A 24,948-nucleotide genomic window follows, 5' to 3' on the forward strand; every position below is an offset into this window, starting at 1 on the left:
AATAATTCCATTAAATGTAACTTTGTTTCAGTTATTTATTTACATGTATTATGTATATTTATTTACATGTATTATATAATATACACTATATGTTGTATAAAAGATCAATATACATAATAATGATTAATAAAAAATATTTATTATGCACTGTGGCAAAAAACTTTTTTCAAGGAATTGCTGAGGGCAGAGCTTTCCTGGTCACTATTATTCATGCAAATGGAATTCAGGTTCTTTTTATTTGTCAGAGAGAGAGAGAGGGAGGGCATGAACGGGAGGAACAGAGGGAGAGGGAGAAGCAGGCTCCCTGCTGAGCAAGGAGCCTGATGCGGGGACTTGATCCCAGGACCCAGGGATCATGACCCGAGCCAAAGGCAGATGCTTAACCAAATGAGCCACCCAGGTGTCCCCGGAATTCAGGTTCTGATCCCCTTAGGTGAGCGGAGGCTGTGTGTAGCTAGAGGCTAGAAGATAACCCTCTCGCCTGATAAGCTCATATGGCAATTCTGGCAACAATTGTCCCCAGGGTTCCAGCAGTTTCTTCCATGGTTGGAAATTGAGAGTGGGATTGAATCTGGTTGAGCCCCTTATCCAGTAGGAAATCACATGGACCCCTGGAGCAGCAGAGAGAGCAGGGAGGAGAACCGTGGCTCCGATTGCTTCTTGTTCTTGATTGACGCCAGAACGGGGGCCACTTGAGTTGTTGTCATGAGTTGTCATATGCGAGGAGATGCCCAAGTTATTCTCTAAGCTTGTTACTACAAATCCTGTCAAAGTTTTCTTCAAAATGCTCATCCTAAAAGATGTTGGCAACTTTTCATGCGAAAAGAAATTGTAATGTGTCCATTCATTTTGGGAACTGTCAAATATTTCTAGGATTAAATCTCTTCCAATTTTCACACTTGAGAGTCAAGGATCCTCAAACTTCTAGATCATGTGTTCCCCAGGCTTCATTGCTAATGAGAAAGGTGAAAGATCTTGGTTCTTCTTGGTGTCTCATCTGGAACTTTCCTGGCAATGACTGTCCCCATCCATAGAATATACTAGATCTTTGCTTCCAGTTGTTAAAATGATTAGAGAATTAATGAAAAAGGATGATCTTCTCACTGGTTTCAATCTTTTTCACTTTCTTCAAGGCCTCTGACCTCATATCTGGACCTCTTTTTTTTTTTTTTTTTAAGATTTTATTTATTTATTTGACAGAGAGAGACAGAGCAAGAGAAGGAACACAGCAGGGGGAGTGGGAGAGGAGAAGCAGGCTTCCCGCAGAGTAAGGAGTCTGATGCAGGGCTCGATCCCAGGACCCTGGGATCATAACCTGAGCTGAAGGCAGACGCTTAAGGGACTGAGCCACCCAGGTGCCCCTGGACCTCTTATTTTTAGACAACTTTTTCTCCCACTTCTCTCAGAAGTACGAACTGCCCCAATTTTTCAGCATTCTCAACATGTTTCCAGGTGTTCCTATATACTCTACATTCCCCCCTTCCTTGGCATAGAATTCTGTTAGGATACTTGGTTTCAAGTCACAGAAACCCAACTCAAACTAGCTTCAGAAAAAATGTGACTTCCCTATAAAAGTCCTGGGGTGTCTTGGGAACACTTGTATGTGGCTAGGTCCCTGGACATAGTGGGAGCTAGGGACTTCTTTTTTCCATTTGGACTACCATTTGTCTAGACAGTTCTTTTTGGAACTGCTTCATTATTTCTTTGCACTGCTGACCAGTTCTGCCACCTTGTCCATCCGTCTGGTGGGACAGGTCATCAATAGTGCCCAGGTTCAAATCTCTATCCCATTAGGCAGTCAGAGCTGCAAGAGCTCAATTCTGATCCCAGATTCCCCCTGATGCATTCTGATCAGCCCGCTTAGGTCAAAACCCACTGCTGGACCAACAAACTCTAGCACAGAGTTGGGGTCACAGTGTGTTACCATGACTGTTCCTATGGCAGCCACCTGAATGGTGTAGGGGCAGGGGAAGGTGGGAGGTGGGCAGTCCCCATCAAAGAAGCCATGGAAAGTCCCAGAAAAGGAAGAGACGCTGGGACAGATAAAACAACATGTGTCTACTCCACGCCTTTTCTCCTCTCCAGGTAAACTGCAAGCTCTTAAGTTTTCAATTCTACCTTTTTCCATCTCCTTCAGGAACTAGTTTCATGAATTACCCTTTTATTTTTCCTTTACATTTTAAATCTGTTCCTCTACCTGGGTGCCTTTCTCTTAGGCTGAAATTTGCTCAAGATTCTCCTATACTAAAGGAAAGTCCCATAACTGTCCTTCAAGATCCTGGCTGATCTATGGACCTTTCTTTTTCACCAAAAATAGGTCACCTGGGTACTCACATTTTATCCCACCTGACTTCTTCCATCTTGACTTACTCCACCTTCATTTCCCCAAGTTTTCTTGGTCTTTGAAAGGCTGAAGACAAGGCAGAGTGAAGGAAGCATGGAGTTTATAGGCTGTTGTGATGCATCCCTTCCAATGGGTAGAATGTCTGATGTGCCAGGGTCAACTCCCTCAAGGTACAACTCAGGAATCAGAGAGCCTAGCCTCAAGGGTTGGGGAGGATTGGGAGGCATGGCACTGACCAGTCCCTGACCTTTCTAGCTTCTTGGTTCCAGAGAGTCTGTGGCCACGGCACCACCTGGACCCCACCCAGTCTGCCAAGAGCTTGTTTACCAAAGGCTCCCTGGTTAAAGGGCCTTCTCATGCACAGGCCCGAGAGGATTTCCCTCTCAGGCCGTTTGCCATTTGCTTCCTCAGGGGAGGGTAACTCCCTGCCATCCTGTGCCCTTGGAATGAAGTGGACAGGTAACAACCACAGGTTCAACCAGAAATGCTGCTTTAATGGTAGCCGTTGCTAAAGGCTGAGCCCTTCGCCCTCACTCACACTGCCTTTCTGGTGCTCTTGGCTACATGGGTGCTTGTGGGGGACCCCCCTGTTTAGTGAAGTCCATTGCTTCTTTAGCTTTTAAAATTATGGAAAGTTTTTTTGTTTTTTTTTAAGACTTTATTCATTTGACACACAGAGACAGACACAGCGAGAGAGGGAACACAAGCAGGGGGAGTGGGAGGAGAGGCAGGCTCCCCACTGAGCAGGGAGCCCACTGCGGGGCTCGATCCCAGAACCCTGGGATCATGACCTGAGCCGAAGGCAGACACTTAACCAGCTGAGCCACCCAGGTGCCCCTAAACTTATGGAAAGTTCTCAACACATACAAAGTAGAGGGACTATTATGTCTACCACCCAGTTTCAGCACTTATCCATTTAAGGCCAGTGTTTTCCACCTGTGCCCTCAAACCAACTTCCTCCCCATTCATTCTTTTTTTTTTAAGATTTTATTTATTATGTATTTATTATCGTCATTTATAATTTATTTATTTGTTTGTTTTTTGATCTAAGACAAAGTCTCCAGGCTCAGAATCGTGGCTGCAGGAAGCAGGGACTCCCCAGGACCACACGTTCTTGCGGCCACATCAGGAACATGGCCATATTTGCTGTAGTTTATGGACGGACTGTCAGAGGCTACTTCCTGCCCTCGTCCCTGGGCCCCTCTCCTTTCTCTAATCTACACTGGAAAGCCACAAACAATTTGTTAGGACTGGATGTATATATAGTACAAGTCAGTCAATTCTGATTGGAAGTCTGAGGCTTTTGCCTATGTCTGCAGTGCATGGAATTTGTTAATGTGGGTTTTGACCGCGGCTTCTTGACAGAGAAGGTGTTACTCGGTTAGAGAACTAGCTTGCAAGGGAACAGGGGCTCGCTAAAGCAGACATTCACTCATCTACATGTGATTATCGAGCTCTTGTTCCATGCCCAGACACTTTTCTAGGGGCCAAGGATAAAGTGGTGAGCAAAACAGGTGCTGTCTTTGCCCTCATGGAGCTGGCAGTCTAGAGGGAAAGTCAGACATTGAAGATTGCATAAATAATTCATTACAAGTGTGCCGCAAAAAAGTGCAGGTTCCACGACAACAGACAGCAGTGGCTCTGACCTTGTCTGAGGGTGTCAGGAAAGGCTTCCCAGAGCAGGTGGATTTTATGCTGAGAGAAGGGAAGTTTAAGGCCAGGGGAAAGGGAATTGAAATAAGGGATGCAATTCAGATATAAAAAAGGAGTTGTGATAGATTGTACTATTGATTCCAGATACTTGAACACACTTCCCTAACCCACTGTCAGGGGACTTGACTTTGTCATTGGCTGTGACCAATAGAATGTGGTGGAATGGGTGTGTTCCGTGACCGCCAGAGCCTTTGAAATCGATCCCTAGTTCTGCCATTCCTCGGTGCCCTCTGCCATATGCCAGATCGGGACTGCTTCTTCAACCTGGGCTCCTGGAATGAAGAAGACACGTGGAGCAGAGCAGAACTGCAGTCACCCCAACTTAGAATGTCAGCAAACAAATAGAACAGTCTTGTCACTGAGATTTTTGGGGGACTGTTTTTTACTCCAGCATAACCTAATGAAGGCTGACAAATACAGGAGAATTAAGAGTTTACTAATAAGAGGTAGGACATGAAAGAGGGGGGAAACAGAAGACCACTTCAAATAGTCTAGCCTGAGCGATCAGAAGATGGCCAGGTTACTGACCCAAAAGGGAAGCTAGGAGGGAAAATTGTGACTGAGGCTTGGACTTGTTGAGTTAAAGGTGCAGGCTGAACCTCCGCGAAAGATCTGTTCTCTTTGCAGCTGAGAAGGCAAGTTGAAAGACCAAGGGCAGGTCAGGATTAGACAAAAAGACGTTCGAACACGATGAGCAGAGAGAGCCCTGAGAGCCCTGTGGGTAGGTGTGCTCACCGGACGCGGCGGGACCAGAGAATGGGGCGGGCAGGAGGCGGAGCCTCGGGCGTGGCCACCTTTCCGGAGGCCTGAGGGACAGGGACGCGCCAGTCCCCGCAGACTTGAGCAGTCCCACCGGGCGAGAGAGGAGCAGGTGTGCCCGGTTAAGAAATAATAAGCGCTGTTGCCTCCCTAAAGGGGGGAAAAACAGAACCTAAACCAAAACTCTGGCTCTCACTACCAATTCACAGGAGCCGAGTCACCTGGGGATCTTGTAAAAATGTTAAAAATGCACATTCTGATTTAGTAGGTCTGGAGTGGAGTCCAAGATTCTACATTTCTGAGGAACTCTTAAGTGACGCAGATACTTGCTCCTCCACGTTTTAGTAGCGAGGCTGTGGGGAACAGAGGATATAACATGCAGGTGCAATCAGTAAGATTCAGATTAAAGGAAACTCTTCATGGCCACCCAATGTCTTAGGCAAAAGCTGGAGAAGAAACGTACGGATTTCCTATTGAAACCTAACAATCAGTTGCAATGTGTAGCCTTTGTTTAAATCCCACTTCAGAAGGCAAATACTTTTTAAGACAAATGTGGAACAGGAAACACTGGATATTTGCTGATATTGGGAATTATTGTTGGTTGGGAGAGATGTTGATAATGGTATGATGATTATGTTTTAAAACGTGAGTCTTCAGAAGGCTACTACCTTTTTTTTCCCTAAGATTTTATTTGTTTGACAGAGAGAGAGAGAGCGCGCCAGCGCGCAGAAGCAGGGGGAGCAGGAGAGGGAGAGGGAGAAGCAGGCTTGCCGCGGAGCAGGGAGCCGGATGCGGGCTCGATCCCAGGACCCCGGGACCGTGACCCCAGGCGAAGGCAGACGCTTAACCCGACTGAACCACCCAGGCGCCCCCTAAGGGACTATTAGACATCCAATAAAAACTGTCGGGGGGGCCTGGGTGTCCCTGCTTCCTGCAGCCACAATTCTGAGCCTGGAGACTTTGTCTTAGATCCAAAAAAAAAAAAAAAATCCTTGCTTACTTTTCTTGTTTCCCTCCTAACTGAAGAGGGCGAGCAGACTCTGAGCCCCTGGTTTCCTGGTAATGACCAGGGGAAAAAGAGGATGGTCTCTCTTGGGCTCCTGTCTTCATCCTCCTTTTGCTGGTGGCGACAGTCTTGGCTTGGGTTTGATTTTTCGGGGAAGCAAAGCATCCTGTCCATAGGGGAGTTTTGCCCTGCCGTACATCGGCTAAAATAGTGGTTCTCCAAGGTGAACGTGGGTTGGAATCTCCTGGAGGATTTGTTAAGACTGTTGGACTGCACTTACAGAGTTTCTGAGTCAATAGGTCTGGGGTATGGACCTAGAAATGTGCATTTCTAAGAAGTTCCTAGGTGCTGCTGCTGGGCTGGGGGACGGCCCTTTGAGAATCACTGGCCTGAACAATGAGCCTCAAGCAAGACTATGAGGAGAAACTCTGGCCAGACAGGAAAATGCAGAAAATCTCATCCATGATCATGCACTTCGTGCTTCGCTGGCACGGGTGCCTGCAATTTTTTCCGAGGAAGACTTTGTGACTTGATGATTTCCACTTGTAGAACCAGTTGAACTGGATATTTATTATCAGATATTTACTTGGACCAAAGAAACATAGTTAAAAACTCTGTAAAAAGAGAAGATGATGGCACCCTGCCTTCCCTGCAGGGGTAGTTCCCTTAAACCCGCTCTTCATGGATCTGTACCACTGACTGCTATTTGGACCAAAAGCAACACAAGCAAACGCATGGTCAGAACTCAGCCGTGGCCTCTTCCGGGCAGTCCCATCCCCCAGCCCGCTCTCCCCAAGCTCTCTGCTTACACCTGATTTCAGAGTCTTCTATTCAACCACTGAAGGTGGTTGCTAAGGCATATTGTTAATATAAATCAATTTCAAAATCAATGGCCAATGGTAGGTCCTAATGTTAAATTATTAGGTTATATTCATTGAAAAAAATGACAACAATGGGGAGAGTTGATGACAGCATCCAAAAAACTTTAACATAGTCCCAAGAAGACCAACACTGGTGTCTTTGGAGAAACATCCTTTGTGTCCCTGATGCTGCTCACCAATGGCCTTTGGCTTAGCCCTGTCTCTCTGTGCAATTGTAATTAAAACCCAGGTGGCTGGTTTTGATCTTGAACTAGGATGGTCATTGCCAATAAGAGTTCCTGCGTAGGAGGAAAACTCCTCATCATTCCCTAGCAGGACCTGCAGAAGGAGGATTTATATCCAGTGGATTCCGTATTTCAGTGGTGCTAAAAGTCACAATGCTTTGCACTGTCACATCCTGAAATCCAGATACACCTTAAGGCGGATGGCATCTTATAATCCCGGTTGGCCAAGCGGGGGTCAAGATGTGTTGGCGGTGCCTGGACGTGCATAAACTCAGTGGTGAATCCTGGTGGAATGACTTGGCAACTGTAATCTCCATGTTTCTGTCAACAAATCACCTAAGGACTGTCTGGAAAGGAAACATGATGCCTGTTGTCTGAAAACTTTCCCTTGCAACCTTCAGGTAAGATCAAGAACGTGCTGGCATCAAAATATGTACACCAGGTTTGGAAGCAGGCAGGAGTGAAGTGAGATTTAAAAATGCTGCATCACCAGTGCCTGGTAATTAACAAGAGGACACCAATGACTCAGCTGAAAAATGACGAAGAAAAAGAATAGAGGTTCTGAGTGTGATTATAGGAATTCCTTAATAAGTTTATTGTGCTTATATTTTCCTTTTTATGTACACACAAGAGTGATATAAAATAAGCACATCTAAGTCTAAAAGCGCTCATTCAATATATACTTAAAAAGTCTAAAAGATAAAAAACATTACAAAAAGTTTTGGGGCGCCTGGGTGGCTCAGTCGTTAAGCGTCTGCCTTCGGCTCAGGTCATGATCCCAGGGTCCTGGGATCGAGCCCCGCATTGGGCTCCCTGCTCAGCAGGGAGCCTACTTTTCCCTCTCCCACTCCCCCTGCTTGTGTTCCCTTCTCGCTGTGTCTCTCTCTGTCAAATAAATAAAATCTTAAAAAAAAAAACCATTACAAAGAGTTTAATTGGGTACATCTTTTTTTCCAATAGCAGCTCTCAACCTTTTTGATCTGAGGACTCCTTTTATACTGGACATTGGGGATCCTAAAATTCTTTCCTTTATGTGGAAATATCAATCAATATTTATCATATTCAAAAAATTTTTTGAGACAGAGTGCACATGTTCATGTGAGAGCGGGAGGGGCAGACGAAGAGGGAGAGAAATCTTAAACAGGCTCCATGCTCAGCGCTGAGCCCCATGTAGGGCTTGATCTCACCACCCTGAGATCATGACCTGAGCCCAAACCAAGAGTTGGATGCTTAACAGACTGAGCCACCCAGGCGCGCCTCATATTCAAAATTTAAAGAGACTTTTAATACCATAGACTACACAAGCACAGATTCTATTAGCTGCCAGAGAGATAATGATATCACCTAGCCTCTGAAAAGCTCCAATGTGCACTGGTGAGAGAATGAGATCCAAAGGGGCAGATCATGTTGCCGTGTTCACAGGAAGAGAGTTTTCACCTTGTGGATCCCCCGAAAGGGGAACCCACTTTGAGAATCACTGGTATATAAAATAATGGTGTGTTTTACACCAGTAGAGTTAATACAGACATGTTTCCACCTTAAGTACTGGAAGGAGTAGAACGTGGACAACTGGTGTTGGACAATTGGGAGTGCTGTGAGGCATGGAGAAATTAGCTGATTAAATGTCCTCTGTGGCCGTGAGGAATATTCCCCCTCCCATTGAAGTGGCCAGCTCACACTGGGTGTCCTGCAGGCCTGAGTCATCCCGACCTTAGGAGAAGGTACCCATGGACCTGGGTTCCAGGACTGTGGAACTGGCTGTCTAGGGGGAGGACAGAGGTTGGGACAGAGGAAAGAAGGAGTGTGGCTTGCTCCCCAGGGGAAGAGAGCTGGATTTTTCTGGAGACAAACAGAGGAGCTGGGGCATGCAGTTTCTGGAGATCTGGGGAGGCCTGCAAACGGCTGTGTGGGTATCTGCTGATGGACACTGGGGCGCGAGCCAGGGTTCCCCTGGACAGTCAGGCCTAGAGAGGGCAGTGCCTGGGAGCTGCTGGCCTTCAGAACACCATGCGGGTTCGAGCCAGCAGAGGCTAGTGCCAGGCACCACGGATTGCTGACCAGAAGCTCCTTCTGCCACTGCCACTGTCCTGACCTGGTAATCCTCAAACCCCCGCCCCAGTGTTAGCTTTAGAAACTACAGCAGCAAAGTAGTCACCAGCAGGTCTGAGATCATGAGGCATGAATTTGATTTCTAGCGCTGCCTTACAGGCTGGGACGGCATTGTCAATAGAACCCACTTGGCAGGATTCCCCCCCCCCCAACAGCAAGGAAGTGATGCGTGGAAGCTCCTCAAACAGTGCCTGGCATATCATAAAAGCTGTACATATCATCTCTTGAACTTTGGATGTCCTGGAGATGTCATACCTGCCACACCGCGTCCTCCGAGTGTTTGTTGCTATGGCTAAAGTTTCGCCCTATGTTTAATTGAAGACCGGATTAAAGCCCTAAGGCTGGAGTCCGGGGGACCAAGAGCGTCCTGGAAATTGCAGAAGTGGTCTACTGAACAGAGGGTGGCAGAGGCTGTGTGTGTGGGGGGGTGAGCCATCGAGCCGGCCACTCCAGCCTGCAAGGTCTTCCTGCTCTAGCCCACGGCACTGGGTCCTGCCAAGCAAACCCTTACGGGCTTCAGAGGGACTGAGGGCTTTTCTTTCTTGAGTGTGAGCACGGGCGTCCCACGCAGGGTACAGCCAGATCAGTGCAAACTCCCTGAGAGTCCACAGGGGCCTGGATCCTCCGGGGTGGGGGTTGGGGGGGGAGTCGTGGCGCCTGTGAGTCTGGGCGTGGGCAGGCACAGGCAGGCACGGGGCCGGGCCGTCAAGGCTTCTGCCACCTGCCGTAGCGGTAGCCGGGATATCCAGACTTGCCTGGAGCTCTGTCCCCGCTTCCGGACTGCCCCTCCTCCCACATGCGTCCCGCCCCTCGGGTGGGCGTGGCCTGCTCCTACCCTCGCCTTCCCCTCCAGGGGGCGGAGCTGGGGGAGGGGTCCACGAGCGAGTCACGTCCAACAGGCGGAGCGGAGCACTAGGGGGCCGGCTGGGGAGGCGCCACATCCGGCGGCTTACTCGTCGCGTGTAAAGCCGAGGCCGCTGCAGTCGGCGTCCAGCAGTAGCCCTGGGCGCTTCTCGGCTGCGGGAGCCGCTGCTCCAATGCCCCACAGCGGCCATGAGCATCCCACACTGGTGGGACCAGCTGCGGGCCGGCAGCTCGGAGGTGGATTGGTGCGAGGACAACTACACCATCGTGCCTGCCATCGCCGAGTTCTACAACACGGTGCGGGAGCGGGAGCGGGAGCGGGGATGGCAGGCGGGCTTGAGGGAGGGGATCGCCACTAATCGTGGCTGCTCCTGGAACCTGGACGTGTATTTGGGGTATGCTGTCTCCAGGGCCAGAGTCGATCCGCGCGCCCCCTCCTCTGCGCTCCTTCCAGCTCTCCATCTGTCCTTTTCTGTCCCTATCCCGACATCTGGGCTCATCCTCCCCTTGTCATTTCCGTCTGATGGCTCTATTGTCTTGCTTGACCGGCACCTGTCCCGAAGCCCGTGGTCCGTGTCAGCCCTTCGCCCAGGTGGGTGACTCAGGGGCTGGTGAACCCGCCGGGACAATTCCCTTCCTCCCCTAGGATCTCTGTGGCGTGACGCACTTGGGTCGCATTGTGCGGTTTCTCCCTGAATACCTGCTGGGGGGGGGGGCGGGAGGAGGGAGTCTGCCGGCAGGTCTCAGGAGCAGGGCCCACTGCTGCCGTGCTGACTGGCCCCGCCCCACTAATACACCAATAATAGGTCGAGTTACCTTTGGCCAGAATCACATTAATTGCTACTAGTTCCTAGTTCTTTGCCTTTGGTTCCCAGGCTCAGTCCGGCCCCCAAGTCAACTCCCCCAGGCCTGTGCCCTCTCCAGTGATTAAGCCTGGGGAGTGAGCGGGAAGTTTGGGAGTGCTTGTGTGCGTGTTTCGTGGGCTTGCCTCGGTCCCTGCTACGGGCAGGCTGAGACTTCCCCACTGCAGTAGCCTGTGTGCTGTTCGTATTTATGGGAGGGAAAGCTTGATGCTGGCAGGAAGTGCCTCTTCTTCTCGCTGTGCGGTGGCTCCGGGTTCTCAGACCGAATGGAAGACTCTGCATGGTCATTTCTGCGGCTGCCCAAACACACACACAAAAACAGGAACTCCTGGTTTACAAGTCACTGTGAATTTGAGGTTGTTCTTTCGGATTTTCTCCTTGGATTTGCTGGAGAGAGTATACTTGGCATGAGTCCGTCTGGAGGGATCTCCGATGAGCTTGTCCCAGCCCTTTCATTCATTGATGATGAAACTGAACTGTAGAGAAGGGAGCGGTCATACTCATGTTTCCGGCACAATCCAGAAGTCTGCACTCTCCCTCCTTGTGCCCTCACAAACACTCCTGCTTCTTAATTAGGACCAGGTTAGTTCTTCAAGAAAACCTGGCCCTCTGCTGTCTATAGATCCTGTGAAAGACTAGTGGAGGTGGCTACAGCTCACCTGTTGAACTCCTTCTTTCAGAGTTTACTCTTAGGGGTAGACCGGGGCGGGGGGCACACAGGATGGGCTGGGGATGGCTGGGTACTTTCCGTAGCCGTACTTTCTCCTTTTATAAGGTGGAGAGTACTATTAAGGATTTCACCAGAGAGTTAAGGAACAAATGACAGGCTGGGGACAAGTTCTCACACACCCAGCAAGATAATGACCTGTGGAGACCGAGGCCAGCTGAGAGTCAGGCCTGGTTCCTTGGCCAGAAGTTCATTTAGAGCTGTTCTGTGCCTGTCTTGAAAAGCCCCAGAGTGCTGGATGAGGGGGGGGACACTTTATGTTGTTTTTACTTTTAATCTAGTCCCTTTGGAGCTGTTGTGGAGTGAGTGCCAAAGTCTTTTTTAGAAACGTACTGTCGCTCTTCAGCTGCAGTGTCTGTGGGTGATGAGCCTGGTTGGTCCTCCTGACAGGCCTTATTCTTTGGAATGCTCTTACAAACCACAAAATTTGCTTTAGCCGTGCAGAGAGCTTTAAACCTCAGAGTAGTAGTTGGTCACCTAACTTTGTTGAGTCTGGGTCCAAAGAGCTTAGCAAAAACTGTTTCCTTCTCTCTGTTTCCAAGCCCTACTTATTTCTGAAGCTTATCACAGGACAGACCCGTGCTTATCTCTCTCTTGTATTGAGGAAGACAGTGAACTATTACATGGTGATAAACAGCTCATTAAATCCTCATAGGAAGGCCGCAGATCTAATTACCCATTTTAGAAACATCATTACTAATTTTGAGGAAAAGGTTAAGGAACTGAAGATATAAAATCAGGGGAGAACTGGGAGCAGGATCTAGAACCTTCTTAACGGGTCTTGGGGCTAGCACATCACTACTACGACTTCAGTCACTACTGGCTACCATGAATTGTTTGCTAGGTGTTGAACTCTGCTGCACAGTGTACAGTCACCCTCAGTGGTGGGCACTCATTATTAGATCCACTGGATAAAAGGAAGAAACCAGGGTCTGGAGAGATGATGCAATTTGCTGAGGTCAAGAAAATGGCAGAATTAGAGTTAGAACTCGGTCCATTTGACTCTACAAAGATACTCCTCCTGAAGATGCAAATGCCATGTAGCTCCTTTTGACTTCTTTATTCTGCACAGCACAGATGTTTATGATTGAGCCATTCTTTAACTGGAAACTCCTGCATTGGGACCATATGAACTACAGGATAACACTCATGATGTTGGATATGAAAAAGTTTGTTTAGTTTTTTGTTATAGTTGTTCTGTATTTTAAAATGTTCACCTTAAAAATAAGTTACTTTACCAGCAAACATGGGTGTATTTCAGAAAAAGAAAACTGCCATTCAGGACAAGCAAGCTATAGGAAAGCCATAGGCAAGACCAACAAACAAACGAGAGGAATGTTATCTTATGGAAAAGGCGGAAGTCGGGAGGGGTTGTTTGGAACTGGAGAGTTCAGGGTGATTGTTTCTCATTGGCTGAGTGGCAGGGGTAGTGAATTTCTTATGGGAGATACAATGTACATCTTTCCCTGTTGGGGCCTGGAATAGACCATTGGTTCCTGTTGGGGAATCTTCTGTTAGGGGTCTGTAATTGGGAGCCTCCCCTTCTTGCATCCTGATCTACTTCAGGGAGGTTTCCACTTACTAATTTTCACAAAGTAGCATGGTCATGGTAAAAAATTCAGAGCATGCAAATTATAAAGTGAAAAATCTGTTTTTGTGTATCTTTTCAAACCTTTTTTCAGGCATTGTACAAAACACACGCATTTGTGTGAGTATATAAAATATGTATGTATAATGTATACACACAATATCTAAGTTTTTATTTAACCCAGTTGAGATCATACTACACAAACTCCTCTTGATGTTTTCACTTAATAGATCTTAGAGATGGTCCTATATTGGCTCTGAGTTATCTTCCTCTTTACAATGTCTAATCAGTGTTCCATTGAATGGATTGACCGTGATTTATTCACCCACTCAGTCTCTTATTGATGGACACGTAGGGCAGTTTGTTTTATGCTTTCAATTTGGTTTCTGAGCAGTGATGCAATGAATATCCTTATATATGCATCTGGATGTACTTCTACAAGTACGAATCCTCTAGAGGGAATTGCTAGGACAAGGAGAGTGTTTACTTAAAGTCTGATAATTATTGCTAAATGGCCCACCAGAGAGAGTACCCTGGTTTATACACCCACTGACAGTGTTTGGGTGGACAAAGCATTTTGCTTTGGGGCCCTGCAAATCTCTATTGCCTCGAGACTTGTCATCATCCTTTGCTTCAGCCAAGCCCAGATCTCCCTTCCAAGAACATGTCCTGTTCTTCCACCGCCTTTTGCTTCTGCACATTTTGTACTGTTTCTTCCACATACAAATTTTATTGACTTGAGTTCCTTTTTATGTTTTAAATTTCCAGGCTCTAGTCACACTGAAGAGAAGGACTCTAGAACGCACTGCTTTAGAGAAAAGTAGCATCTGCTTTTTAACACTGGCTTAGCTTTTGGGGACTCTGTTGCTGGGCAGGGACTCAGGGGCTCAGGAGGAAATCCACTGGTGCTAAAAAAAAGTCTTGAGGCAAAATATATGCATAAAACCAGCCCATCATCTGTCGCCTTTCCCAAGGAGCTCTGCCACCCATCAAGATAAGGAAGGTAGTTCTGATATGCTAAAGCCCATGTCCCTGTAGGGCAGAATGACCTATATCCTGTCTCTGTTCATCTCTAGATCTGTCTATTTACTGGCCAGCTACTGTGTGCTTGTCACAGAGACCAGACCTGCAAACAGTCATCTGGGTGGTGACGGCCAGACCAGAGAGGTGTACAAATTGGCAAGGGTATTATTAGTATTCTGCATGGGCTTGGTGTACTGTGGGGGAATTTCACAAGAAGTCTTCTGAGTGGGGAGGCCAACTTGTCCTGGTTTGTCCAGGCTTTGCCCGATTTTGAAGCTGAAAGCCCCATGTCCTGGGGAACCCTCCTCAGTCCCAGGCCGGCCAGGACAGTTGGTCATCCCAGAGGCAGGAGGGGAGCAATGGAATGGAGGATTAGAAATCTGCATACAGTCAAGATGCACAGACCGCCTACCCAGCCAGGGGAATACCCCTTAGCTGTTTCTGAACCTCCTGTTCAGAAAATCTTAGAGCCTGTTGCTTTGTCAGCATTTACCCTCTGCCTGGGAAAGTGCACACTCCCATGCATTGGGAGGAGATTGCTGTCTGTTCCTGAGATTATTTTGGTGCCATGTTATGGAGGAATTCGTGGAATGAGGAACTTTCTAAGGAAATAATTAATACATTTTAAAATTGCGGTTTCCTTTTAATTAAAAAAAAATCTGCTCTGCAGACATTAAGCAAATTAGTTCTCCAAAGCAATAGGCTTTAAAAAAATACCCTTGGCTGAACTATTCAGCTTGAGTGACCCACACAATTGTTAGGGGAAGTTTCATTTCTCAGAAGAGATGGAGCCACTGAATGTGTGTTTTAACCAGGACTTGTTTGCTTATCTGTATTTCTTTCGGAGTTCCTTCCTCTTTTTGTCTTGGGGAGAGAGAATCTCCCTCTGATTTGGTCTTTCCCTTTCCATAGATGGAGGGCTTTAAAAAGACATGGTGAGCGCTGTGAACTGTGTAAGACTGTTGAATCACAGACCTGTACCTCCGAAACAAATAATACATTATATGTTAAAAAAAAAAAAAAAATGAAGGAGGAGAAGATAGCAGGAAGGGAAGAATGAAGGGGGGGAATCGGAGGGGGAGACGAACCATGAGAGACTGTGGACTCTGAGAAACAAACTGAGGGTTCTAGAGGGGAGGGGGGTGGGGGGATGGGTTAGCCTGGTGATGGGTATTAAAGAGAGCACGTACTGAATGGAGCACTGGGTGTTATACGCAAACAATGAATCATGGAACACTACATCAAAAACTCATGATGTAATGTATGGTGACTAACATAACATACTTTAAAATAAATAAATAAATAAAAGGCATGGTAGAGGCCGGCCGTCATTGGTAGCAGGGCTACAGAGAGGCAATAAGGTGATTTCCCTGTTATCTGGGAGATGTTCAAATGGTGCTTCTAAGTTGAACTCCTTAATATGTGCATTAAGAAAAAAATGTTTGAAGTCCCATGACTTTCCCGCAGTGTAATGAACGACTTCATGCCTTTGTGAGTAGTGTGTAAACATTTAAACGTGATTAACACAGAAACCAGCATTGCACCGTATGTTACCTAGAATTTAAATAGAAATTTGAAAAGAAAAAAAAAAGGAAAAAAAAAGTGAAGAACACAAGTCGACAGAGCTTGTTGGGAGTCGGCTTGGCAGGAGATGGTTGCACTTGTAAGGGAGATTGCAAGGACTTGAGGCAATGAAGACGGGGTAAGAAGCAAACCCAGTCCTACCCCCCTAACTTTGTAGGGGGGGCTGTACAATGGGGCTCCTTCCCCTGGGGAGGGACTAGATAAACCGCTCGCATGTGTGGCACTTACAGCAAATGAGGTCAATCTATCTGAACTAGGGGGGAAAGGTTTGCGTAGCCTATTGTTGAAGGCAGAGCGATAATGTTATTATATGTGATATATATGTATTCACATAAATGCAAGGAAGATGACTCGAAGGCTGTGAATCTGAGGATAACCATTATCCCTCGAGAGGAGGATGGCAAGGAGACTTTAAAAAAAAATTACAGAATGAAACAGGAGAACACATTTATGTCTAAGAAAGGAGAAAGATCAGGTTTTGAGTTACCTCTGGTATAATAATTCCATTTTCCCTTCTCCCTTTCCTTCCTTCTCTGCTTAACAAAAGGAGCCACATTTAAATCACATCACAGGTGTGCAATGCAGGATAAGTCAGAATTTTTAGAGAACCAGTGAGGAGTTAAGCCAAGGAGGTCAGAGTGTGGCTGGGGAGGCTTGGAGGGGAAAATCAGCCCTGGGCAGGGGAAACAGCTCAGTGCGGGTCACTGCTCTGTGGGTGATTGCCTCTGACCTCGGCCAGCCTGGGGAGCCCTTCTGGGTGCTCACGCATTGCCCCTTGTCAAACAAGGAATGGTCTTGAAATGCTCTCATTTTTACCCCTGAAGATCTCTCGTCCTTTAAGTGATTCCTTGGAAGGTTAAAGGCTGTGATAGTAATAACGACCGACAGCTTACTGCTGACAAGGCACACGCGTTGGCAGAGTGGTAGAGATACTAGAATCCCTGTACATGACTGGTGGGGAGGTAACATGGTCCAGCCGCTGTGGGAAACAGCTTGGTGGTTCCTCACCGAGTTAAACATGGAGTTACCATTGGATCCAGCAATACCAGCTTGGGCATACGCCCAGAAGAAAACAAATCCTCAAAAACGTGTATGTGAATGTTCATAGCAGCCCTGTTCACAACAATCCGTCGATGAGTGAACGGATGAACAATGTGGTCTTCAGACGATAGAATATTATTTGGCCACAAAAAGGCAGGAAGTACTGTATGTGCCACAATGTGGATGAACTGCAGACCCGTTGTGCTAAGTGAAAGAAGCCAGACACAAAGTCCTAGAGTGTGTGATTCCATTTTCATGACATACCCAGAATAGGTAAACTCATAGACACAGAAAGCAGATTAGCAGTTGCCAGGGGCTGAGGGTGGGGGGTGTGGGGGGTGGGGGAGGGGGAGCGGAAAGTACCTGCTTAATGGGTATAGGATTTCTTTTTGAGGGTGATAAAAAGGTTTTAGAACTAGACAGAGGTGGGGCGCCTGGGTGGCTCAGTCGTTAAGCATCTGGCTTCCGCTCCGGTCATGATCCCAGGGTCCTGGGATCGAGCCCCGCATCGGGCTCCCTGCTCCACGGGAGGCCTGCTTCTTCCTCTCCCACTCTCCCTGCTTGTGTTCCCTCTCTTGCTGTCTCTGTCAAATAAATAAATAAAATCTTAAAAAAAAAAAAAAAACTAGACAGAGGTGATGGTTGCATATTCTGAGGGCATTTAATGACATGGAATTGTATACTCTAAAATGGTTAATTTTGTGTGATGTGAATTTTCCCTTGATTTAAAAAAAATTGGGAAAACAAAAAGGGGAGCTGGCTGTGACCTCCTAAAAACAGAAAGACAAAAAAAAAAATAAATTAAAAACAAAAACTAGAGGGGAGGTTCCAGAGTTACGTGGACCAGTATGGTCATCACTAGGCACCTGTAGTTGTTAAGCATGTGGAATACGGCTGGTTCAGATGGAGACAGGCTGTTAAGTATGAAGTTCACTCAGCTTTATGTGAACAACAGAATGGAAAATACCTCGTTAATGATATTTAAATAGTGATTAGGTGTTGAAATGACAGTAATTTGAATATATTAGAGAAGATATAGTTTTTTGAAAAGCCAACTGCCCCCCTTCCCTGCCCGATAACAGGCTTAAATCCACACTAAAATCTGAAAGTTTGATCTTTACCTAAAAATAGATTTGATTAGGGGAAGAAATTGACAAAGGCAGACCCTGGAAGCATCCTGCCTTCGTGTGGGCGCTGGAGAAAAAAGCTGGCCTTGCTAGCAGAAAATTTTGGGGAGCTGGGATGTCTAGTACTCACCTCCATATTAAGCTTTATTTTTTACCATTACTTAGTGCGGGCCTTACCTTTAAAAATGTATGTGCAAGTAGATCAAAATGCTTCACAGTTAGTCTTGTGCAGAAAAAGAAGAAGATTCTTGGAATCCAGAGAGGGGGTTGGGCAGCTTTCATAGATTGATCATGGGAGCAGCTATTAAAATGCTGTAGAGAGATGGGAAGAATCCCCCAAATGGCCATAAAGAAGGCTTAAATTTCCCTGTATCTGCAGTTAAAAAAAAAAAAGAAAAAAAAAAAAGAGATGTAAGAGCTTAAACAAGACGTGTGGCCACATTCATCCCAGTTTGCAAAGCTCATATTTGGAACATGCTGCTTTATTTTTTTGCCCCTTAATATTCATCTTTTCATTTTCCACCCCCCCTCCCTCCCCCCAGATCAGCAACGTCTTATTTTTCGTTTTACCGCCCATCTGCATGTGCTTATTTCGCCAGTACGCAACATGCTTCAACAGTGGGATCTACCTAATATGGACGCTCTTAGTTGTAGTGGGTAAGTGGATTCGTGTTCGAGCAGGGGCTGAGAGGGAGGAAATGGAATGCTGCACACTTCCTGTCCTATTTGAACATTATGTTTTGTAAACCAAAGTCACTCTGACGTCTTAGCGAACTTTTATTTTTGCTTTGATGCCAGAAGGAGGTCGCCTCTGGACACGGGCTGGACACCCGGGGTGACGCCAGCGATCACTTAATGGCACGTGAGGGCTTATTTCTCTAACAGCTGTTGGGGCTGTGCCAGCGCTGTTTTCTGAGGACTTCTGAAGAAAATCACACAAAAGCGATTGAGCTCTGATGAGACTTTAGTCTAGTGGATCAAAACGAGAAAAAAAAATTTTTAGATGTTTGATCCTTCCTTGTTCTGGGAAATGCTTGTATAATTTCCATTTCCTTCCACAGGCAGGTTGGGAATTCTTAACAGTGAGAGAATGTTGACTTTTATTGAAAGCCTCTTCCCCCGAAGCCTCCTGGAGGAGGACAGAGTGTTTAACTGGCATTATTCAAGCTCTGATGTGCTGATCTTGGGGCCCTGCCTGCAATCCTCTTTCTAGGCTTCAAGGCTGCCTGTCTAGGTGGTGTGTGTTTCTTCCTTCAGCTTCTTCTTTCAGTGAGAGTGTGATCTGGTGATTGTGACCGTGGTTGGTCGAATGGCTGGCCTTCAGCAGTGTGTTGGATTTGTGGGTCTGTTCTTCTGTGGTGACCTTTTTTTAATTGGTTGTAATTGATTCTAGGAATTGGATCCGTCTACTTCCATGCAACCCTAAGTTTCTTGGGTCAGATGCTCGATGAACTTGCAATCCTTTGGGTTCTGATGTGTGCTCTGGCCATGTGGTTCCCCAGAAGGTATCTACCAAAGGTCTTTCGGAATGACAGGTAAGCTTGTGTTAAACAGTTTTGTATTTACTGCTGAGTGCAGCACCCAGCATCTCCATGTATGTATCAGGAAAACAGCACACAATGGAGCCTCCCCTTATGATGAGCTTATCAGATACTTGTTTAATATCCACTGATTGTTTATTCTTTTAGACCGTAAACTGACGAAAGAGGGAATTTTAATATGCTTGGCGAAGAATTTATAGGATATTAGGGGTAAACGGTCAAATGTCTCCCTTATAGGATATGAACAAAAGTGGAAAGATTTTCAGTGGGGGAGAAATTACTGAATGGCAGTTCAGAGACCTTTGATTTTCTGCTAGAACATTTCCTTGAGTCCAATCCAATTCTACCATTTGATAAGTTTATAGTAGAATTCCATTAAGGAATTGGTTCTTGTAGCTGTAGATCCCATGATTGTCAAATGGTATTGGTTTTACCTCTGCTGAGATCTACACACACACACACACAGACACACACACACCCTCCAAGCTAGAAATCCAGAATTTCAGGAAGGGATGCTTATATGGTTATTCATCCAGTAAATATTTTTTTGAACACTTACTATGCATTTTTTCCAGACACTGGGATATAGCACTAAACAAAACAATAGAGCCTCTGCCTTCAGTGAGCTCATACTGAAGTTGGGGAGGCTACAAATCAGTGAACAAACAAACAATACAATGTTAGGATAAGTGCTCTGATAAAAAAATGAAGCTGGAAAGGAGGTAGAGGTGACATAGGGTGCTCATTTGGAGTTTGGTCAGGGAAAGCCTTTCTGAGGAGCTGTATGAGGTTTGTTAATATCTGAAGGAACCGAAGAGAGTCAACCTCATAAAGATGAGAAATGCTCCTAGAACATATGACCCACACATATTTCTCTGTAGGACACTGTGTTTTATATGGATCCATATATATATATATATATGGATAAATAGTCTAAAAACATGTCTTCAATCAAGCAAGCTGTGGGTACCCAGGGAAGAGCTGTACTAGGAAAATAAAGAATTCCCTAGTGTTCCTGGTACTGTGAATAGGAATAGGAATTTTGGAGCTATTAAAGACAAAGGCTGTTCTCTATGGATGGAGGTGGGGAAGTGTCCATAAAACATGCTGGCTGCAAAGAGCACATGGTAGAACTGTGTGTGGGATAGCATAACTGTAGAATGAATTAACTAATCTCTTTTGGCGTCTAGGTCTTTGTGTGCACATAGAAATAACTAGAGGAGGAGGATAAACAGCCACTATCATTGGCTATTCTTAGGAAGGGGGAAGGGGGGCGCCTGGGTGGCTTAGAGGGTTAAGCGTCTGCCTTTGGCTCAGGTCACGATCTCCAGGTCCTGGGATGGAGCCCCACGTCGTGGGCTCCCTGCTCAGCAGGGAGCCCACGTCGTGGGCTCCCTGCTCAGCAGGGAGTCTGCTTCTCCCTCTTCCTCTGCTCTCCCCACTGCTCCTACTCTCTCTCTCTTTCTGTATCTGTCTCAAACGAATAAATAAAAAATTCTTAGCTGCAGGACCCTGAACCCAAATGATCCTGCAGCAGCCCCTGGAACGAGGCCTCGCAGGTTGGGCCCAGCGTGACCCACGGGCCGCGTCGGGGATGCCCCGAGCCTAGGACGTGAGCTTCCCTCTCCGAGGAGCTGTGCCCATGAGCACCAAGCGGCGCCTGGAGGAAGAGCAGGAGCCCTTTCGAAAACAGTTCCTTTCTGAAGAGAACGTGGCCACCCACTTCTCTCCACTCAGCCTGCACAATGACCACTCTTACCGCAGCCCCCACTCAGGAGCCCTTGCTCTGAGCTGCTTCTCTCGCACTACCCTGGGAACCTGATCCCTGAGGCCCTCCGGCTGCTGAGGCTAGGGGACACCCCCACCCCCCACTACCCTGCAACCCAAGCTGGGGAGATAATGGAGCTCTGAGTGCTGGTGGGCAGTAGTTCTGCCCACCTTCCTTCTTCCCCACAACAGAGAAGACCAGCATCCCCACTAAGGGACCAGCTGTCCTGAATATTCTCCAGACCAGGCCTCTGGGCCCCAGGACCTACTCTCAACAGGGGAGGACACTGACTCCCACAGAGCCCTGGGGTGGGGGGAGGAGGAGGGACAGGAGCATGGGAAAGGAGGCATTCCCCCCCCGCAGAACTGAATAAAGATGGCTGAGCATATGAAAAAAAAAATTTCTTAAAAAAAAAAAAAAAAGGAATGGGGAAGGGAGTGGGAGAGAGAACTTTCACTTTTACCTTTAATTTATACTGTTGTGCAGTTTTTTTTTTAAACAAAGAGCACATGTTACTTTTTAATACTAAAAACGCATTTTTCAATGAAGTAGGGAGAAAACATACTTCAGATGAACTAGCTGTACTATCTTCATTGTACAGAGCAGGATTTGAATTAAATGGTGTTTTCTTTGACTATCATTGAGCAGATAAAGGATCCTCAAGGTTACTTATCCAAAAAATGAGAGTGAGAGAGCCAGCAGTTGACAAGAGGTGACAAAAAGGGCATTCCCGGCTTCAGGAGAAATACGGTCTCCGTTGGCTGTGGCCTTCTCAGTGGAGGAAGGAGGCTTCAGCGTGTGGCAGGTTGGCTGGGGCGGTTTGGTGTCTAGTCTTGTGCTTGCTTGTCCGGCTTCGGGAGAATGACTGGGGGTGCTTAGAAAGCCTCGTGAGGTGGAGAAGGGGGGCAGCGCCAGGCAGGGTCAGGAGGGCCTTTGCAGGAGGGGCTTTCGGGCTCTGGCTGAGAAACATCGTTTACCTTTGGCCTTTCCTGTCGACTCAGAGGGTGGCCACCAGTCACCTCCATCCCTGCCCGAGCCTGGTGGGTGGTAGGTGGAGAGCTGAGGAATCTCTTTGCTCTTAGATCTGATCTTTCAAGTCCTGGGAGCTGAGTGAGAAGCCTCACACAGAAGAATGGTTTTGTTCGTGGCACTCTGGAGGTGCCACTTGAAATTCCAAGCGACAGTTTTGTGTGTGTTCATAGTAGAGAATCTTTTTCTTTTTCATTTCTTCTTCTTTTTTTTTTTTTAAGTAGGCTCCGCACCCAATGTGGAGCCCAACACAGGGCTCGAACTCATGACCCCAAGATCCAGACCTGAGCTGAGATCAAGAGTTGGACGCTTAACCACAAACTGAGCCACACAGGCCGCCCCTGTCTTTTTGATTTCTTGACGGGAGGGGTGAGGGAATGTTATGAGCAGGAGAAAAGAAAATGGGGCAATGGATGTAGTTATAAAGCTTACCAACTTTAATAATGAAACCGTACCGTGGGACAGAGAGGTGACCACTTGGGACTTTTTTTTACTGCCGGCACCATTTCTCTGGGAAGACGTGACCACACTGTCTTCAGCTTGGAGAGAGTCCTTTGGAGCCCTGAGCACCACAGATGTCCATGTCCCTGGTTTTGGAGACTCCCTGGGTTTGAATCCTAGGTTCCCTGCTTACAAACGGTGTGACTCGTCTTGACTCTTTCATTTTCTGTTTCGTCATTTGTCAAATTAGGTAAATAATCCTCTCTTGAGAGGATCCTGCAGCACACTGTAGAGTATTAGAAACATGGCGAGTGCTCAGAGTTAGCTTCCAGTACTGCCGATGACACATGGAGATTTCTGCCTGGCGTTTCTGAGACGCGCGTGCACGCGCGCACACACACACAACACACACGCACTGAAGGAGAGAATGGGAATGGGAGATGCGAATGAAGATAAGGCATATGTTACGGGAAAGTAGCACACTATAAATAAGGATTTCAACTCTATTCGTCCGCCTTCAACTTGCCAGTGACAGGGAGAACAAGACGACAAAACCCCTTTTTGTGGGCCTCACTGCCCAGGACGGGGACAGGTGCAGCTCTGAGTCCAAGTGGCAGCCAGAACAAAAACTTCATGTCAAAACAGGGATTTCTCTAGACCAGGGATCATGTGGTTTACCTATCCAAGTTAACGTCTCTTTTTGTGATCTAGACTTTGCTGGAATATTTCTAAAAACACATTAAAAGTAGTTCCAGTGTGAGATTTCTGGAGAAGGGGCAACAGAGCATGGTGGCTAAGTGTATCAGACGGACATGGCTTTGGGTGATAGGGTTTGTTTGTTTGTTTTTTTAAAAGCTCTGAAACCTCATTTAGCTCATCTGTAAACTGCAGATATTAAGGGTACCTTACGGGGTTGGAAATATAGGGGGAAATCCTAGAAGGTGTACAGCGTCTTGTCCAGAGTAAGGACTCAGTAAGGGCTAGCAGTTGTTAAGAATGGCTAATATGGATAAGTGTTTTGAAGAATGTCTAGAACAGTAGGGAAATTATTAAATTTTACCGTATAAATAGGAATAATTGGCAAGTCAAAAAAAAAAAAAGCATTTTTTTATCTTGCCTAGAATGTCCTAAGAATCATCATACACTCAGTTGTTCATGGTTATTAATAATTTTTAGACATTTTTGTTTTGAGAAAAAAAACCCCCAAGAACAAAGAACTATGATGGACTCATTATTTCCATTTCTTAAAGATTTATCCTGCTGTGATTTTTACGATTTTGCCCTCACTTTATAATCCAATTCAGGTTTTGAATCCTGAGTTACCAGGCTGGGGTCTGGCCATCCTGCTCTAGCTGGATGACTGGGGGCCAGGGCCTTAGACTCTCTGGGCCTTATCAGTTCCTTACTTAGAAAAGGACATGGGTGGACCTTCCGGGACCAGATGCTGTAATCCTGTGACTATCATGGGCTAGTTGTTCTACATAGGTAATGTTTTAGTCCTAAAGGGTGGTTTAAAGCAGTGGATCCTAACCAGGGTGTCCCTTGAGGGAAGTTTGTGGACAGGTTTTTGATGGTTATCATGAAGGAGGTTTTATCATCCATAAAATCCATTTCACTTCGGAAGAGTAAAGGGGGCGTTGCCAGGTATTTGCTATAGAAAAGGAGTACAGGGTCTGGCAGGGTTCAAACCTCTGCTCTAATGGGTGGCTAATGCTAACAGCAGTAGCAGCTTTGTTACGTTATGTTGATGGTGTTGGGCTGTTTTGATTTGGGGGAATTGAGGAGGACGGGGTGATCGGGGTTCCCTGACCTCGTGTTCCAGTTTGAGGCCATAATGGGCTGGAAAGTGGAGAACACGACCAGAGACCAGGGGTTGCCTGGTGTCATGGATAAGACAACACTCTGTCAGAACCCTGCGCTCCTGGACATGGCCAGCTCTCTTGTCCCCAGGACCTCTGGTGACCCTGGAGTCGGCCCGTCTGGCTCTGTGACTTGTGTGGACTTCTTCGGGCTGAGGTTTTGTCTGCTCAGCCACCTTCCTGAAGCGCATTCCTCCACACCCTCTGGACCGACATGGGCGGCGTCTGCCTCTGTTCTCCTTAAAGCGAGTTTCTTCAGGCGTGCTGCCTTTGAACTGTTTGGTAATGCCCTCCGGAGCCTTTGGGGATTGCCACACCAGCCCTGTCAGGTTTTCCCCGAGAGCAGCTATTATTCACAATAACATTATTTAAAATAGCACTTATTCTCACACAAAGGGAATGATAACAGTAATAGTGGATTTTTATTAGCACAGAACCATGTACCAGGCACCACGTT

The 24,948-nt window shown here is 46.8% G+C and overlaps 1 protein-coding gene and 1 pseudogene across 1 annotated transcript in view; both read left to right on the top strand.

Annotated features, from left to right (window-relative positions):
• The first annotated feature begins 9,956 nt into the window (after positions 1-9,956).
• ACER2 (alkaline ceramidase 2) overlaps positions 9,957-24,948 on the top strand; it is a 31,468-nt gene continuing 16,476 nt past the window's right edge. Inside the window, exons 1-3 of the mRNA XM_036091740.2 lie at positions 9,957-10,197; positions 18,396-18,510; positions 19,247-19,388. Coding sequence (XP_035947633.1) covers positions 10,090-10,197; positions 18,396-18,510; positions 19,247-19,388 — 365 coding nt within the window. The 5' untranslated portion in view covers positions 9,957-10,089. The remainder of the gene's footprint in view (positions 10,198-18,395; positions 18,511-19,246; positions 19,389-24,948) is intronic.
• LOC144380116 (host cell factor C1 regulator 1 pseudogene) lies at positions 20,842-23,686 on the top strand (annotated as a pseudogene).

The sequence above is a fragment of the Halichoerus grypus genome, chromosome 14 (genome assembly GCF_964656455.1).
Source record: "Halichoerus grypus chromosome 14, mHalGry1.hap1.1, whole genome shotgun sequence".
In the NCBI taxonomy this organism is placed as follows: Eukaryota; Metazoa; Chordata; class Mammalia; order Carnivora; family Phocidae; genus Halichoerus; species Halichoerus grypus.